Source organism: Ochotona princeps, chromosome 3, assembly GCF_030435755.1.
Source record: "Ochotona princeps isolate mOchPri1 chromosome 3, mOchPri1.hap1, whole genome shotgun sequence".
In the NCBI taxonomy this organism is placed as follows: Eukaryota; Metazoa; Chordata; class Mammalia; order Lagomorpha; family Ochotonidae; genus Ochotona; species Ochotona princeps.
In genome coordinates, this window is record NC_080834.1 from 12,220,261 (window position 1) to 12,239,475 (window position 19,215).

General features: G+C 42.4%; 1 protein-coding gene across 21 annotated transcripts in view; it reads left to right on the forward strand.

The window, feature by feature from the left end:
• Nucleotides 1-19,215, forward strand: part of MBNL1 (muscleblind like splicing regulator 1) — a 191,252-nt gene that overhangs the window by 152,711 nt on the left and 19,326 nt on the right. For all 21 annotated transcript variants that reach the window (XM_058661445.1, XM_058661461.1, XM_058661455.1 and 18 more), the window contains one exon: nucleotides 9,573-9,773. In XM_058661445.1, coding sequence (XP_058517428.1) covers nucleotides 9,573-9,773 — 201 coding nt within the window. The remainder of the gene's footprint in view (nucleotides 1-9,572; nucleotides 9,774-19,215) is intronic.

Consider the following 19,215-nt stretch of genomic DNA (forward strand, 5'->3'; position numbering starts at 1 on the left):
TCTGTTACTGGTTTGTATACAATTTTATCTGATCAAGGGAGCGTGAAAACTCAGATGTTTCTGGTGTGCTAAGTAGTACACGTGCTAAGTTTTTTCTCCTCTTTGTAACATTTCCTTCAATGTAATTACTATTTTGTCTTAGGTAACTCACCGCAGAAATGGGGGTGGGATTTGCTAGTCACCCCAGCAGCGATGCCCATGAATACTACTAAGTCAGTTGAGAGGATGTAGTCATATCTCTGAACCTGAGCTGTTTCCTTCCCTTTGCATCTTAAAGTTGATTTTTGTAGCTCTCCATCTACTAATGTACATCTCAGGGGGGATGGCATGAAGATTGCCATCTCTTAAAAAAAAAAAAAGCTAGTTGTGAATGTGCTCTCTAACAGAATATTCAGGGCAGAAAGTCTCTTTACACTTGGCACTCACACTTTCGAAGATCAGAGATGCAGGATGGCTGCAGTGGAGCTTCTAGAAAGTCTCTCCTGGATGCTAACACCCAAAGCGCGTTCCCTGTTGCGCTGGGCCCCGTCTGGGCCTGACTGCTCAGCGGCAGAGGACAGTATGCATGCTGGCAGTGAATTCCTCATGGTGAATCCTTGACTCATCTCCTGATGTTATTCCTCAGTCTAACTCAAGGCCATTCCAAGGTCATCAGATATGTAATACTGGGACAAACAATACATGATACGTATGCTCTTTAAAATACTAGTAACCCATGTGGTTGTTTATGAAATCACTCAGCCCTAGACTTTTGGAGTCCTCCAAACTAGCACTGTGTTTTCTGATGCTTTTGTGAGAAAATTATCTGCTTAGACAAAATATTTTTATTAATTGTGAACACATTAGGGATTTTTCTTGAGTTTCCCTCATATGACTGGGTTTGATTGTAACATCAGCCAGTCGGGAGCACCCTAAGATCATATTCTGCAGATACATCCTATTCAGAGTGAAATTTTAGTAGTAAATCTAGAAGCATTTAATTATTCAGTTTTAAATCCCTTGGGATCTTGGTGTTTGTAGAGAAGGTTTTAGTCCAGGAAATAGGCCTCCAAAACCCTGCCTGAGACTATTCCAGCACGTTTGTAGTCAGCCATGTTTGGCATATGATACAATGGAGATTGAGAAATAAATGGGCCAGTCAAAATCAGCTGCTTACTCGGACTTGGACATGGGCTTACACACAGGGATTAAGAGAGGGCCAGAGATGGGCCCGGCGCTGTGGCCTAGCAGCTTAAGTCCTCGCCTTGAACGCCCCGGGATCCCATATGGGTGCCGGTTCTAATCCCAGCAGCTCCACTTCCCATCCAGCTCCCTGCTTGTGGCCTGGGAAAGCAGTTGAGGATGACCCAATGCCTTGGGACCCTGCACCCGCGTGGGAGACCCAGAAGAGGTTCCTGATTCCTGGCTTCGGATCCGCGCAGCACTGACCATTGCGGTCACTTGGGGATTAAATCATTGGATGGAAGATCTTCCTCTCTGTCTCTCCTCCTCTCTGTACATCTGACTTTGTAATAAAAATAACTAAATCTTAAAAAAAAGAGAGAGAGAGAGGGCCAGAGAAGCCAGGTGTCTACCATGCAAAATGGTGATGCGCAAAGAGAATGAGAGAGTTTGAAGTCCTGGGATTAACTTGGACACATCTCAGATAGTCGCAGTATCAAAGGAAATAATGCTGTACGCACATCCTTAGCATTAGTGACAACGAGACTGAGCAGTGGTAAGGCTTATGTTTAAATAAGTGATGGTGTCTTTGTTTTCTCTCGTCAACAACGTTGACACCTAGAAGCCTAGCCAGAGAAACAGGAGTTGGGAGAGAAACTAGCAAGGTCTAAGCAAATTTGGAAACATCTAGTATTGTGTTTGGCATATGGAAGAGATAGTCACGGGATGAGTGAAAGAACAGATGAACAAAGGAGTTCCCACATACCAGAACAAAGGGTGATGGTAACTTGCTTGCCCCAGAGGCCAAAGGAATCATAACCTGAAACTAGAGCGCAGGGCCTGATACACGTTCTGCGGCCTACAGGTGCATGGTGCATATGAACTCGCAGCCTACAAGACATGTGTTAGCTAAGGCAGCCAGGAGCTTGATAACATGGCTCATGGCGCCAAGTTACAACTACCATTCTACCCTGTGCGTGTTTTCATGTGCTGTTACATGTGAGAAACCAGGTCGATAAAGTTGTGATCTTCAAAACATGCCACTGGGCTAACTTGAGGAATGTAAGAATTCATAGGAGAGTGTATAGCTTATCACGAAATGCCCAATCCAAGATTTAGAAACAAGACTGAGCTTGTTTTAAACAAATGCAATCCTTGAGGGGCATTTACTATGCTTAGCACCTCTGTACATTGATGCGTCACAGCATCTAACGGGGGTAATATTATCCCAGATTTAGAGAAAAAACTCCGAGGTTCAGAAGGATTGGGTAATTTTCTTGAGTTACATAGTACGGTAGTGGGGAGGCCAGAATTTTCACCCAGACTCTTCAGGTTCTGACTTCTAAAGAAATGCAAATTGGAGACACACCACCACCAAACAGCTCCTGTCTTTGAATGATTCATCCAAGATATCTGCCCTTCTTAACGTACACAGTGCGGAAACTTAGTAACCCACTTGCAAGGTCCTGATAGTATTATAACCTAAGCACAATTATTCCCATTTGACAAAATGTGAAATTAAATCTGTGTGTCTCATTCCTAAACTTCAGTATTTTAAAACATTATTTCTAAGCTCCAAATAAAATTGTAGAAAAAAAATCTCCATTCTCATATTGTCTTTGAAGATAACTAAGAAAATAGCATTAATTATGCATGATAAAAATTAAACACCTGGGTTGTTTTACTAAGTGCTACATCATTATTATTATTAGCAGTAGTAGTAGTAGTAGCATCACTACCACTTTGCTACATAGTGTCTGATACAAAGGTAATTTAGTCAGGAAGTACTACTTTCCATATAATCTAGACACCATAGACTACATCTTGTGACTCGTGACCTTAGAGGCATCTGGTACATTTTCTTTTCTGTACGCCTGGAATGGTGCCTTTACAGTTTTATTGTTCCCAGGCTCTATTCATTGTTCCTAAAGAGCTCCATTATGAAAAACTATGTATTAGCCCTGGCATTCCACGAGTCATGGTCTCCTGTGCCTTTTCACTTGTGACCCCAAGGTTAACTATGGCCATCTCTGCTTGCCGATGGTAGCGATCCTACAGGCATTGACATCCAGCCACCTCGAGGCTCATAGCTCGTGTACAAATTCCTGGGTATTTCATGCATCTGGAAGAGCCTACTGATGAGGAATTCATACTGACTGAATGTAGCTGACGTCTGAGGAGCTCCTCACTGCTCTGTGCCCTCTGCTTTGCCGCTGTATCATATTTCAAGTATTATTTGGCAGTCCAAAGCAGTATCTTTGATGTCGTCATCGGCCATGCTGCCAGGAACACCTGGCATCTGTGACTTGGTTTTTATGCTTTGCTTTCCAGTTGATCCACCTCTGGTTGATAGGAACACCTGGTCCCAGGGCATCAGTCACTCCAGGACCTTCTTCACCTGTTCTCATGTTTATACTTCGTGTTGTGGAGCCTGTGAAGCCTAGAGTTGCCTGAGACCATGCCTGAATTTTAGAAACTGGGTTAAGTTTGGTTGATAGCTTTCTACCAGGAGGATTAGACGTGACTTCTTCACTAAAATATTAACATTTCAGCAAAGCTGGGTTCAAGGATAAAGTGAGCAAAGCCGGTGCTCACTGGATTGTTTAGAAATGTTGTTCTAGGAGCAGAATTCATCACTGCACTTTTATTCCATTCGTATGCTACTTTCTCAGGAAAACATTTGTAGCTTGAATTTGTAGATAACTTTCATTAGATCTCATTAGCTTTTGGTGCTGTTTATATTCACAATGGTTAGTTACTGAAAGTAGCTTTAGCCCTTGCTACAGGGTTCTGCCTGCCTGGAGACATGGTGTCCTAGGTGCTGTTAATTAAAAGAAAAAGCAAAGTTTGCTTCTTAGCATTTGCAGTTTTCACCATCACACACACAAGGTCATCAAAAATGTTTATAATGAAAAAACTGCATGGAGTTTTAAAAACTGCAAAAGATAAACTTATTAAATGATAAGGACTAAATGGTTCTATTTTTCTTTAGCTTTCTGAAGTTGATTCATATATATGTTTAGCAGGCATTTGTGGAGATCCTAAATGGATGTCATGTGCACAAAGTACGTATAAGGAAGGGAACAGAGGGCAGACTAGGGTCTGTGACCATTTCTCATGCTCCGGTTCAAGTGGAAGGAATCCGACACCCGAGGCAGGCCATTGAGCCCGTCGGGGAGGTCAGGAAGGGGAGGCCCGGAGGACGCTCCTGGGTCGCAGCTTCGCTCAGCTCAGCTTTGGCCGTTACAGCCATCTGGGAAGTAAACCAGCGAATGGAATACCTCTCGCTATCTCTTCTCTTTGTAAAAAATCTGTCCTACAAATCTTTTAAACCACACACACACACACACAAGAAAGAAAGAAGAGAAGTATGAGAGCAAAGCTGTGTCCTTGCAGGCCTGATTGTATTTCTGTGGAAGGTCACATGGCGTCATGGACTCTCGAGAATTGCAGCTTGTAGGTCCGTTCCCTGGTGAGCACAGCGTGGCCAAGGGCATTTGTGGCAGAAGTCCTCCAGGTGCTTATATTGGTCCATCAAAAGAGAACTGCTGTTTCAGAACCACGTGATCTCAGACATCTGCTTCCAAATTCTAGATCTGTTCCCTCTCTTATGACTCCTGGAGTATAACTTTTGCGAGACTCTTTATCTGGAAAATGAGACAGTAATGCCCACCTGACAAGCTGGTAGTTTACTGACTCTTTCAAGGAGCAGTTTATTCATCAAATCTTTATTGAGTGCGTACTCGTTGTGAGGATTTAGTAGGAAGTTAAATAAACACCCTCCCTCCCAGAGAATAAGGTGAGTATTTTAAAATATCTAGGAAATTTATATTATGAGAATTAAATATAATAAAAGTGCACAGCACCATGCTGGCATAGAACAAATCGGGAATTGCTAGCAAGCATCGTATCTTCAGCTGACTAGGGTTATAATGTAAAACGGAATAGTGCTTCCACTCATCGTGATGATTAACCCATAAAGAGCCACAAGAACAGTAAGTGCAGTTTGGTTTTCCCTGATGAAGGCGTTGCCTAGCGAAAGGCAATCCGGGCTTGCTTTTGCAAATCATCATGATGACGGTGTAGTCAGTATCCGGTGCACTGATTGCATAATTACCCACCGTTCCTGTGAGTAGTTCGGAGAGGACGGGTGCACTTGTAGGATCATTGTGGTAGCACCCTCTGAGATTCTGCTGAGCCTTCTGTAAGAAAAGCTGTGGAACTGAAGCGCTGGCCTGACAGCAGAGGGTTGTTGCTCACAAGAGGCTAGCAGCAACCCACTTCCTGCAAGGTGCCCTTGGAAAGCCATGTAAGGAAAATGATATAGCAGATTTGCAGAAATTTAAAAAAAAAAGTTTGTGGTTTTTCTTTTCTTTTCTTTTCTTTCTTTTTTTTTTTTGAAGCTCTGGGAATCAGATTTCCAAGTGCAGGTACTGTTATTGATTGTCTGCCTATTCAGAGAGGACCATTTGAGGTGCTGCAAGCTGAACGGCTGATGCTTCAGGTTTTTTTTTTTTTTAAAGATTTATTTATTTTTATTGGAAAGGTAGATATACAGAGAGGAGGAGAGACAGAGAGGAAGATCTTCCGTCCGATGATTCACTCCCCAAGTGACCGCAACGGTCGGTGCTGAGCCGATCCGAAGTCAGGAGCCCTTCCAGGTCTCCCACGCAGGTGCAAGGTCCCAAGGCTTTGGGCTGTCCTCCACTGCTTTCCCAGGCCACAGGCAGGGAGCTGGATGGGAAGTGGAGCTGCCAGAATTAGAACTGGCACCCGTATGGGATCCTGGCCTGTTCAAGGCGAGGACTTTAATCACTATGCTATTGCGCCAGGCCCTGATGTTTCAGGTTTTTAAAAGCAGCTACTGACTACGTGGGTACAGTGCCTTAGAATTCTTCAGATGCTAATTTGCTGAATTAAGTCAGAAAATCAGTTCACATGATGGCTGTTTAGAAGCAGTTCAGAGAGATGATTGTTGTCAGATATGATCAATATTTATATAAAAAATTATTATTTTGGGCCCGGCAGCATGGCCTAGTGGCTAAAGTCCTCACCTTGAATGCCCCGGGATCCCATATGGGCACCGGTTCTAATCCCGGCAGCTCCACTTCCTATCCAGCTCCCTGCTTGTGGCCTGGGAAGGCCGTCGAGGACGGCCCAATGCATTGGGACCCCGCACCCGCGTGGGAGACCCGGAAGAGGTTCCTGGTTCCCGGCTTCGGATCGGCACGCACCATCCCTTTGCGGCTCATTTGGGGAATGAATCATCGGACGGAAGATCTTCCTCTCTATCTCTCCTCCTCTGTATATCTGACTTTGTAATAAAAATAAATCTTTAAAAAAAAATTATTATTTTGTCAGTACTACCCAACGGCTGCAACATCCACATTTGAAGCCTGACAGAGTATGAGATTACACAAAGCCGAATTTTATTGACCACTGACCCTATTTGATTAAAATAAGGATGTTTTCTTTCTTCCAAGTATGTCTAAATTTGGCCTTTCCAATTAGTAATTAATGTAGATTGTGCACAACAACATAAGCATTTCAGTAAGTTTGTGAAGTGAGAATGTTGTGCGGGAAGTGCATGTTAATCCCTAGCGACGGAATACTGAGAGGAATCCTGCCCGCTGGCTCTCATTCTCCGTATTTTAGATGCTCAGTCTGCTGCGCTGGATTTCCTGTGTCTCTTCAATGCTTAATGTGGACATTAGATTGCTATTATGGTTGGATTTTTACATGCTGGATCCGACGACGCATAACAGAATACAAGTTTAACATGAGTGTTCCTGGGTCGATATCCTGGGTAGACATAGCCTCGTTGTGCACATCTGGCCTTGTTCTGCCACAGCAGCCAGAGTACAGTGGAACAACACTGGATCAGCTGCTGCTCCAGGCACTGTCTCGGGCCCCGGTCTCTAACAGGTTGATTGTTAGAACATAGTCTGCTCTTGCCTGTGGACAGCTGCTGTTGGGTGGGGATGCAGGTAAGGACTGGAGAGCCGACCTGAGGTCACGTGATTATAGAGTCGAGGACTAGACAGAACAGCTCGCCATGGTGTTTAAACCGGCGCATTTGGAGGCATCATTTTTAAACTGAAAAATAGCATTGTAACCTGTGGTATGTTGTTTCTTAAAAAAAAGCAAAAGCAGGCATGCTCTAGATGTTCTGCTTTTCATGTTATTTTTAACAAGCATGCAGATGCGAACTGCATAGCCGTGGTTTCAGGCTGTGGGAGGCGCAGTGGCCGGTGCGGCCCCAAGGACAGTGCGAGCCTTGGCAGAGGCGCCCTGGAGCTGGCTGATGCTCGCTAGGGGGAACTGACTTCGTGTTGGGGGGCATCTGGCAGCATCCCTGGCCCCGCCAGCACTGTTGAGCTGTGACAACCAACATTGCCTCTAGACATTCCCAAATGTCCCCTGCAAGGCACAGTCAACCACAGTTGAGAACCACTGACCTAGGAAAAAAGGAATAGTTAAATTCTACTTTAATGTTCTAAACACAGTGTGAGTGAGGGACAGATCAGATAAAGGCTCTATTTTATTTTCCTACATAATTTTGCTATAAGGACTTTTTTTTTTTGCAGCGCATCAAGCCTTCTGTAAGGCTTTACTCTAAAGTCTTACGAGTTGTATATATAATTTTAGATCTTCGAAGTTCTCAGTTCCTCTCAGAGGCAAGATGAACGCTTTGAATCTTTTCACTGTAAAAAAAAACCTGTTCTTCCTTGGCACTACATTAGAAAAAAAAATTGCTAAAATCTTTCATAAAGAAGGTGACTCAATCTGTTTTATGATAAATGTTATTGCATAAAGCATTGGACTTCAAGAGTTGAAACACTGTTGAATTAGGAAGTTGGAAATGTGGCATTGGGCCTGGCACACTGGCTTGATCGGCAAAGTCCTTACCTTGCGAGTGCAGGGATCCATGTGGGGGTCGGTTTGTGTAGCAGGTGCTCCACTTCCCATCATGCTTACTGCCTGGGAAAGCAGAAGAGGATGGTGGCCCAGTTCCTTGGGATCCTGCACTGTTGTGGGAGACGTACAAGAAGCTCCAGGCTTTGGATCGCCTCTGCTCTGGCCATTGTAGCCATGTGGGGAGTCAACCAGTGGATGGAAGATGTTTATTTCTGCCTCTCCTTCTCTGTAAAACCTGATCTGCCTTTCCCGTAAAAATAAATAAATCTTAAAAAAATGTAGCATTGATAAAATAGGAAATTGTGTTGTATTTTAAAAACTGGAAGCCAAATTGTTAAAGCAGATTTCAGATACATTATTTAGTTCTGTTCAAGAACATGTTTAATTTATAATATGCGGTTTACATGTCAGCAAATAAAAACATTTATGTATCCTTTAAATAATTTCTGGCAGAAGTTCAGTCTTGCGGCAGTATCCGATGTTATCATATATGTCTGTTTGAACACGCGTGTAGTGTGTCTCCCCCGGCGTTCTGTTCACGACTTACACTCAGCTTTCTCCCTAGTAAGATGAATTCCTTGTTTGATTACTCCTGAAGAATCTGCATCAAGTCTTATACTGAACACTTTACCTTATATGCTCAGGAATAGGTCATCATCACCTTTCATATACTGTTTGAAATTTATTTACAGTTCGTATTGACTGTGAAACTTTTATCCCTTGGGAGTTCTGATTTATTCTGCATAATGGGACAAGCAAGCTATTAACAGTTGTAATCTTTCAAGTGCATCTGACATAGCAGTTATTAAGTATATTTCATAGACAAGTTTCTATGAATTACACCAAAACAAACATGTAATTCAAGTATCCAGACTTGCTTGATAGAATAGTTAACCCATTAGTTTTTAAAAATGACAACTATTATAGGCCCAACACTTCAAAATTCCAGAGGAGGGTTTAATGAATTTTTTTTACCTGTCTAGAAGGAGGGGTGCTTGACACGGCAGTAAATAACCACACAGTATGGCCACATTCCAGCTTTCTGGAAGTGTACGACCTGGGGGAGGAACAGATACTGAATGGTTCAAATATTTGGGTCTTTGCTACTCGTTTGGAAGCCCTGGATTTAGAAGTGAAGGCTCCTGACTTTTCTTGGCTCAACCCCAGCTGTTTCTGGTGTTTGTGGAGCAGAGCAGTGGTTGGTTGGAAAATCTCTCTCGTTCTCCAATAAGCTGAAATTTTGTGTGTATGTGTGTGTGTGTGTGTGTGAAAGAGAGAGAGTGTGAAGCATTTTAAAAAGTGTTTACATTAGGCAAACATTGAATTGATGGTTGTTGATTTAGTAAAGCATCCTGGTCCTAACTAAAAGTAAAGACACAGGTTTTAAAGGAGGGAAAGAAGGAAGCATGGGAGATGGATGGCTAAATAATACATATGTGTGTGAGTGGCCTAAGACCTGCATATTTAAATTTGCTTTTCATTTTGTTTTTCAGCCAATGTTTTCAGTTGCACCAAGCTTAGCCACCAACGCATCAGCAGCCTTCAATCCTTACCTGGGACCTGTTTCCCCAAGCCTGGTTCCAGCAGAGATCTTGCCGACTGCACCAATGTTGGTCACGGGGAATCCTGGGGTCCCTGTACCTGCAGCTGCTGCAGCTGCTGCACAGAAATTAATGCGGACGGACAGACTTGAGGTAGGGCTAATTAGTTTGTTTCCCTGTGCTTCATTCTGATTGCCAAAGTTGGTTTTCTGTGTATCCCCTTGGCCAAAAAGATTTGACGTACTGAAAGCAGAGATTCTGGTTTAGTGGTTGAAATATTTTCCTAGAGTTCCTAGAGTGTACATGTGATGTAGTTGATGAATTCGACGCCTCCGAGCATGCACTTGTGAATGGCAGATGAGGTTAGGCTGCCTGGGCTGCCACTGCGATTCCTCCTTGTTAAAATGGTTGTTACTACAGCACTCACTTTAGGGTTAAGAGTAGCTACCTCCTAGTGCAGGTGCTTAGTAAATGTCCTTGTTTCTGTTAATAAAGGTGTGACAATTATTAATTACTGTGCAGATCCTTTAAAGCTCATCATTGAACACATCCTCATACAATGCACAGTGCTCTATTAACTAGCAAGATGGCATTGTTTGTAAAGTGCGTTCTTATAAAATGGGAAATCTCCTGATCATCCTGATTTCTGTAACCAGGGGTGAGCACACTGACGTTGCTGCATGTAAACCAAAGTTACACCACTTAGGAGTGGGCCGTGTGCTGCGCATGCCGGGCTGCGGCTGAGGATTCTGGGTCAGACGCTCTGATTCAAGTCCCTGTTGTGACCCCGCTTCTGCTTGAGGTCTGGAAAGCGAGTACAGAGTGACTCATGGACTTGGGTCCCTGCTACCAAGCTGGACTACCTGCTTGGGCATCCAAGCTCCTGTTTCCTGCCAGGCCCAGCCCCAACTGCTGTGAACAGCGGGAGCTGACGGATGGAAGATTCTCTCTCTTCTTTGCCGTTCTTTCTCCCTCTCTCCTTTTCTCTCTCGCTCTCCGAGCCTCCCTTTGTCACTCATTTCAAATACATGAGTAAGTACGTCTTGTGGGCAAAAAAAAGCACAGACTAACTTTGAAGTGCTTGGTCAGAGTTTCTGCATGCCTGTGAATGAACATGTCTGGTGAGCCATAGGGAAAAGGGACAAAGGGCAACATTACTGAACATCGAAGGTGTAAACCTAGCACTGAACCCACATAGTTCGGAATGAAATCACTTTTTCCTCTTTTCTCAAGTAAGAATGAGGCAACATTGAGCACTAAGATGTTCTGTATGTATTACTTTCTGAGAAAGCAGCAGATTGATGGTAAAAATAAAAAAAATTGTCCATTTAGCAGTTTAGTTAAAAAGCAACTGCATTCATAGTTTTTATTTATTTGTTTGTTTACTTACTCACTTATTTGAAAGTTTAGGAGAGACAGAAAGTTGGCTGACCGCCTGAATCCTGGCAGCAGCTGAGTTGAGCCAAATCACACCAGGAGCCTGGGACTCAGTGTCTTCCAAGCGGGTAGCAAGGAACCCAGTACTTTACGCTCATATCGTTAGGAGGCAGCACACAGAACTGTGAGTCAAACTCAGGCCCTCCACCATGGGATCAAGGTAGTCCAAGGAACATCTTCCTGATGTTTGAACAGTTGCTCCACATTTGTCTCTAAAGAGTCTTTTCATTTTTATTTGAAGGAATATTAACAGCAGAAGGAGAAAGAGAGAGAGAGAGAGAGAGAGGAGGGTGGGGGGAGTCTTTTATGCACTGGTTCACATTCCAAATGGCCACAGAGGCCAGAGGTATGTGATCCAAAGCCAGGAGCTTGTTCTGGGGCTCCCGCATGGATGCAGGCACACAAGGACTTGGCCTGCCTCTGCTGCTTTAACGGAACATAAGCAGGGAGCTAGATCAGAAGTGGAGCAGGCTATACACACTAGTGCCTATATTTGATGCTGGGACTGCAGGCACAAGATTAGGCTGCTAACCCACTGTGCCTCCTCTCCGCAATTTCTTAATGACATGTATTACAGAAGATCTGGTTTTATGTCAGCTTATTGTAGCTATGTAACATCACAAATTTATTCCTCGAAACAGTCTCACCAAGGAATATACAATTCCATTTTTCCCAGTCAGTTGAAATGAAGAGAAGTGGGGCCCAGCGGCATGGCCTAGCGGCTAAAGTCCTCGCCTTGAACGCCCCGGGATCCCATTTGGGCGCCGGTTCTAATCCCAGCAGCTCCACTTCCCATCCAGCTCCCTGCTTGTGGCCTGGGAAAACAGTTGAGGACGGCCCAATGCATTGGGACCCTGGACCCGCGTGGGAGACCAGGAAGAGTTTCCAGGTTCCCAGCTTCGGATCGAATTGGCGTGCATTGGCCCGTTGCGGCTCACTTGGGGAGTAAATCATCAGACAGATCTTTCTGTCTGCTCCTCTCTGTATATCTGACTTTGTAATAAAATAAATAAATCTTTAAAAAAAAAAGAAATGAAGAGAAGTGAAATTACCGTGTTCTTGCTAGAGACATGCAACTGGAACGTGGGATAGTTTGTCATTACAAAACAGAACTTGCTCACTAGCTAGCTGATGCTGTGTATGGGGGAACCATAAGAAAATTGAGTAACTCTAAAGTATTTTGAGTGATTGGGTGCTCAGCATGTGAAGTGGTTTTATTTCCCTTGACCCTTCTAAAGAAAACCCTGGATTCTTAATGCAGAATTGTTGATTGATTAATGAGATCCAGACAGGCAGTCTGAGATGAACTTTAAAGAATTAATTATTAATACAAGATGATACTGAAAAAAAAAAACAGGATGAGGGCTTTGAAAAGCTGAGCAAACGGTTCAGAACTCTTCTAAATGAATCCTTCCACAATGTTAAGTAGTCTACCATTCGTTATGTTTTGTAATGTTTCATTCCAAGAGGATTTGATAGCTTGATGTGTTTTTATTTTTGTCAAACACAACAGCATGTATTGTATCTGTTTCTTTTGCTGGGATAGTTCCTGCCATATCAGCTGTCGCCCTCTGTAGACCCGAAGCCTGCTTGTGTAAGTGCATGATGGTGGTGCGCTGTTCTTAATCTTGTTAACAGAATCTGATGCGGTGTCACAGAATGGACATGTTTGGGTCTTGCAGTATGAAGCTGGGAGCTGCGTCTTCCTTGTGCTGTTGCTTTAGACAGTCTGTCTAAATTACACAACATCTTCAAGTCTGAAAGAGCTGGCAGTGGCGCATATACTTCCTTATTAATGGGCCACTGTTGCTTATTTGAAGTTGGCATCTGTATGCTTTCTTTTGAAATGCAAGGACATTTTCAAATTTTTAGTTTCCTCCAAGATAAAAATTCTCTAACTCAGTTAAAATATTGGCCAGTTCTGTTTACTGCTTCTGTGTCTCCTTCTTCACTACAACTTGTTTAACAATAAAGGCATTTAGAATTCTGTACATTCTGATTCTTTTTAATTGTTTAGCATTGACACATTCACAGTGCTCAATGTAATGCTACTAAAAATATTAATAGAAAAACAGGACCCCAAGGATTATTGCTTGGCATGTTCTTAGATGTGCAAGCTTGGATCAGGGCTCTCAGATGCTGGGCTTTCTATTCCTCAGGTACAGAATTAGGAAGTTGTGCTAGATAATCCTAAGGTCACCTTAAGTTATACCATTTTGGAGGCATTTAGATAAGTTGCCTGCTTTCATGGCCAGGCTTAAGCTATTGAAAGATTCATTTAAAAAATTATGTAGGTAAAAAGTATGTATCATATATCTAGGTTCTTCAGAAGATCATGGTAAACACACGTTGTGAAAAAAAACTCATGTGAACCTCAAATAATTTTTGTGCTAAAATACATGTCATTCAATTCATTCTTTTCCACGAAGTCTGAAATAGTCCATCTTCCTGTGTGCGTGTATGTATCGCTATACATAATATTCAAATGATCCTTTCTGTGTTGGTTTCCTTTTTAAACACTCTGTGACCATATGCTTTCTTAATGTGAAAATTCAGACTTAGTAATTTCTCTGGAGAGGAGCAAATCTTTCAAGTCTCAGTGTCTGAAATGTGGCTTTTAAAGTTGTGACCTCGGAATACCTTCCCATAGTTAACACTCAGCTGTTGGCTTCAGAAGATTACCTTAAGGAATTATTAAAATCTGTGCATACTGGCTTTACTATTCTTTCATTAATATCCTCATCTAATTTAAAGCTACAATGACACTCTAGTAATTTAGCAAGGGCAGTGCAGGGAAATGTGGAGTGAAACATTCTGATAGACGGATGAGCGTGCTGGCAGTTTCTATTTGTTTTTCCTTCTTTGAGCATGCAAATCCTTCATGAAAGGAACAGATGAAAACCTGGAAAGGAGTTTACCAGCTGTTCTATTGGGTACTCTTTATCCAGAGATGGTTTTGTAGTGGAGTGGAGAATCCGTTGATATAGGTTCTATTAGACTATGAATATATATGAATAACCTTGTGTTCTTTGGTCTCAAATTCTGATAGTGTCTGCTTTTAGATTTCATGAAAAAAATCCCACTTGATAGTATCAAAATCCACTTGGAGTAGCTAGAGTTGGTGTCTTATTATTGTTTTAGGAAGGGAAATAGACCCGATTTGTAAAACTGTTGGAAAACTGAATTGATGTCGGAAATCGCCTCATTGGTGCTTCCCTCGGGAATTTCATGGTGCGGGGCCTTGGCTGTGAGCATCTCCTTCTTTTTCAGAATTTTAAAACAGGGAAACCTTGATCCTTTCTAAAATTGAAAATATAGATCTGTTTGCGTCAAATTTTAAGTCTGTGACCCACAGGACTGTGGAAAACTTTGACAGCATTGTCGGTTTTTCAGTACTCCAGTTTTGAAACATTCTAGAAGCTTGAGCTTGATGGGAAATTCATTCTAAGGTGTTCATTGTTGAATAGCATGCATGTGTATGTCATTGAGTATGCACCTTGACGTTTGGCATTAAGTTTTATTTTGCATTTTTATTACTGTCATTGTTGCTACTTGAGAGGCAGGGTCAGATGGTCAACAGGGCTCTTACCCACTGGTTCACTCCCCAGAGGCCTGGGACAGCCGGAGTTGGGGCAGGTGAAGCTGACAGCCAGAACTCAGTGGAGTTCAGAATGCCAGGGAGCCGGCTACTGGGGCTGTCAGCTAGTACAGTCTGGGGTGTGTCTGAGCAGGGAGCTTGAAGGGGGACAGGAACTTGGCCTCAAGCCCACAGCCATTATGAATTGTGGGCATTGCAGTTTGTATTAACCATCAGGCCAACACCCTCCCTGGTCATTTGGGTTTTTGTTTTGTTTTTAAAGATTTATTTGATTTTATTGGAAAGGCAGATAGATATACAAAGAGAAGAAACAGAGAGAAACTCTCCCATCGGCTGGTTCACTCCCTGAGTGGCTGCAACAGCTGGAGCTGAGCTGTTCCAAAGCCAGGAGCAGGGTCCCAAGGCTTGGGCCATCCTCTGTAGCTTTCCCAGGCAACAGGCAGAGAGCTGGAAGGGAAGTGGAGGAGCCGGGATATGAACTGGCACCCATACATGGCATCCCGGCATAGGCAAGGCAGACCATTAGGTTTAAAATTGACTTCCCCAAATATTTAAGTAGATAGAGTCCTTAATTTCCTGTAATTAATTAGCTGTCTATGCCCACACAGCACTACAGAAATGACTTGTTAATTTCACAGATATGGTGAACACAAACGGTACTCTTTTAAAAGATTTTCTCCTTGAAAAGCATGCAAATGAAATTGATTTTTAGTCAGCTGAAGCATTGACATTAACTTTCTCGGAATCCCAGTGCATTAATTATAGAGTTGCTTACTTGAAAATTGCTTATAAGATTTAGTATTATTTTGACCATTTGGAAATATGCCCCTGAGGGAGCCTGGTGTGATGGTTTAGTGGCCAAATCCTTCATCTCCAAGCACCAGCATCCCATGTGGATGCCTGTTCGTTTCCTGGCTGCTCTACTTCCCATCCAGCTCCCTGCTTGTGACTTGGGAAAGCAACGGAGGACGGCCCAAAGCCTTGGGACCCTGCACCCGTGTGGGAGACCTGGAGGAAGTTCCTTGCTCCTGTTCAGACTGGCTCAGCTCCGGCTGTTGCTGCTGCTTGGAGAGTGAAGCAGTGGATGGAAGATCTTTCTGTCTCTCCTCCTCTCTGTCACTCTGCTTTTCCAATAAAAATAAATACATCTAAAAGAAAAAAAAAATAGAAATATGCCAGTCATGTTTAAAATGGAGATCGGTTTGTATGGTTTGTTGTAAGCTATCTTATTCAGCATTAATAATCATTTAAGATAGGTGTTATAATAATATTTTCTTTTTAAAGAGTTCATAGTATGTGACTAGAAACTTGAACCCATCATTCTGACTCAAATTTATTCTTCTTCTGCTATAGCTTTAATATTTGATTAACAGATTTATTTAGAAATAATTGTGATTTTAAAGGGAGTTTTTTCTGGTGATTGTGTCCTTTTTTTGCAAGTAAAGTTTATAATTATTCCATGGTTTTAAAAAAATCGGTTGTGTAAGTTTAAATATTTTTAGTGACTTTCCTCATTGAAATGTTGATTTTTACTGTAAAAGCAACTCCACTCAATTTGTTGAGTTTATGAGACTCCCTGATATCCAGAATAAATCCTTTGTTAATAATTATGGAGTCCAACCCTGAACTTTTTTTTTCTTTGAATGGCATTGTGTATGTAGCTAAGTAGGTCTTATGTTAATTTAACTTTTATGCCGTTTAGGAAGGTACAGAAGGTGCCTCTGTTTGAGTCATGTTAATGTCATTTCTGCAGATTTATATTTAAGCAGTAATTAAAATTGCCTACAGTCATGAGTGTATTCTTTGCAATGTCATTTGCAATATGGAATGTTGGAAACAATCTAACTCTCTTCTAAAGGAGTTCGTTTTTATTCAGATTATTGGATGAAATTTCATCCCGTCTCAAAAATAGTCAATTTGGGCTCTGTAAAAAAAAAAATGAAAAGATGTTTCCCCTATGTTAGTGAGCTGAGGAGGTCACCAATCATTGCTTTACTCTAATTCTGTAATCGCAACTATTTAAGGAAGAGAAAGAAGAATTGTGGTTAGAAATTTCAGATTTATTTTTGCCTCATCAAGCTCCCAAGTAAATCTTGCAGTTTCTTATCCGGATTTGAATTGTGACAGTAAGTTTCTTGAATTTTTCTGAAAAATAATTTGCCTAGCTGATAATGTTTCTAAGAGATTTCTTTTTTTTTTTTTACTTTTGTAAAATTATTTTACAATAATTACATTGTATTATGTGACACAGTTTCATAGGTACTGGGATTCTCCCCACCCCTCCCCAAACCCTCCCCCCATGGTGGCTTCCTCCACCTTGTTGCATAACCACAGTTCAAGTGCAGTTGTAAGAGATTTCTTTTGGATGTGGGCATAGTCTAAAATTTTCTTGAATTCACCAGAGAAGCCAGGCCAAATCCATATTCCCCATGCAAGCAGTAGAGGGTGCTTTTTATGGAGGGATGAATGACTCCGAAAAGTTCTGGGATGTGTGTTTTCTTCAGAAATGTATCTCGCGAGAGAACGCTTCCCAAACTTTTCTCGCCCCTCCATCCTGTACCTCTCTCTAGAACAAGTTTTCACAAGCTTGTTTCTGTTTTTTTCTTTTAAAGGCAGCAATAGTGGGAATATTATTTTGTCCTGTTTCTCATGCCATCAGAATTTTAAGTTGGAAAAAATGAAATAAAAATTAGCAAATCATTAAAATGCAAAAGCAGTGGACTGAGTAGTGTGAAATTCAGAAAAGGCTGACTTCAGGACCCTTCGAAACTAATTCCCAGTAACCAAAGATTCTTAAACATTTCTTTTTTAAAAAAATATTTATTTTTATTACAAAGTCAGATATACAGAGAGGAGAGACAGAGAGGAAGATCTTCTATCCAATGATTCACTCTCCAAGTGGCCACAATGGCCAGAGCTGAGCCGACCCCAAGCCAGAAGCACAGAGCCTCTTCCAGGTCTCCTATGCAGGAAAGGGTCCCAAGACTTTGGGCCGTGCTCAACTGCTTTCCAGGCCACAGGCAGGGAGCTGGATGGGAAGTAGGGCCACTGGGATTAGAACCGGCGCCCATATGGGATCCCATATGGGATCCTGGCATATGCAAGGCAAGGACTTTATACCGCCCTGGGCCCTATCTTTTTAATTCCATAGTGCGTGAGTGTCTGAAGTGCGCATATAGTTTGAATTCCTGTGTATGTATAGACAGTTTTTACTTTTCTGCAGTCTAGCTGTGCCTCGCCCTGGCTGTGGTCATTGCTCTTAAAGTTCAGATTGGTTACTGGGAGTCTATTTTCTGAAAACTCTGTACTAATCTAGATCTGCTTTGAACGAAGCGATAAATGCAATTGGTCCATTGCTTGTGCGTTGGCAGCGCAGAGTTTTAGCCAGCTTGAGATTTCAGTTAGTGAAGAATGTAGTTTATAATATTGTTTCAGTATGTAGCACAGTACAGATTAGAGTCCTTGCTAAGAATGGCTTTCCTCGGGAATAGCAAGGCAATGTCATGGAAGGAGGTGCTAGGGAGAATAATTTTAATTGCGATGATCGGTTTTTGTTCATACAAATCCTAGAAAACATTTTTTCATCACAGGAGGAGTATATCTTCTTAATGGTGATGAAGCCCAAAATGAAATAAAATGTTCAGTGCCTTCATTTGCTCAAGTCTGAAAAAATATGTAGAAATAAAAACGGTTTCCTTGAAGCGTAAGGCAGGAGGCAGAAAGTATTAACAGCATGTTCCATGTTACAGGTTGCCCTCTTGTGGCCAAAAGCACAAACGATCCCAAATGAAGATGACTGAGCAAATTATAACATTATCATCATTGTGTCATTACATCTGTGATGAACATGGCAAAATTAACAGTCGTGAAACAGACATTGGCCAAAATGAATCTTTGCTGCCTGCTTGGTAGGACTACCGAGCGAATCTCTAACGATTAGGAAAAATCTCCCGGAAGCGGTGGAAATAGGAAGCTGTCAAAGTGTTTCAGGCTTTTCATTTGGAAATCATGTCAGATTCACCCCAAGGTTGCAAGAATATACCTAAGATCTCCCGCCTTCTGTACTGAAACAAATATTTATCTTGCATTTATAGTATCACTTATAAAACCAGATCACTTGCATTAACATAGTACCGTAAGCAGCGCACAGAACTGAATCCGATGTTCCCAGTTTTTCTGCCAGCGTCTTCTGACTCCAGTTTGGGACTTTGGCACTTTGAAAGCCGTGCGGCCAGTGACTTTGTGAAGCATTCTCCCTTCCCTGTATCTGAGGTTTTCCCCACGAGGAAATTGGGGCTATACTGAAGTGAATCAAAGGGGTGTTTTACCCTTTAAAAATGTTTTATTTTGGCTTTTGCTTGAAAGTAGACTGAGACAGGATCTTCTGTCTGTTCATTTGCCCCTCACAACAGCCAGAGCTGGGTCTGTCCAAAGCCAGGCGGCTGAGGTGCCATCTGGGTACCTGCCCGTGAGATAGACCCTAGAGCCTGCAGCATCGTCTGCCTGCTTCCGGGGTGATGCCCGGTGTAAAGCTGGATCCGCAGGAAGGAGCTGGGGTGG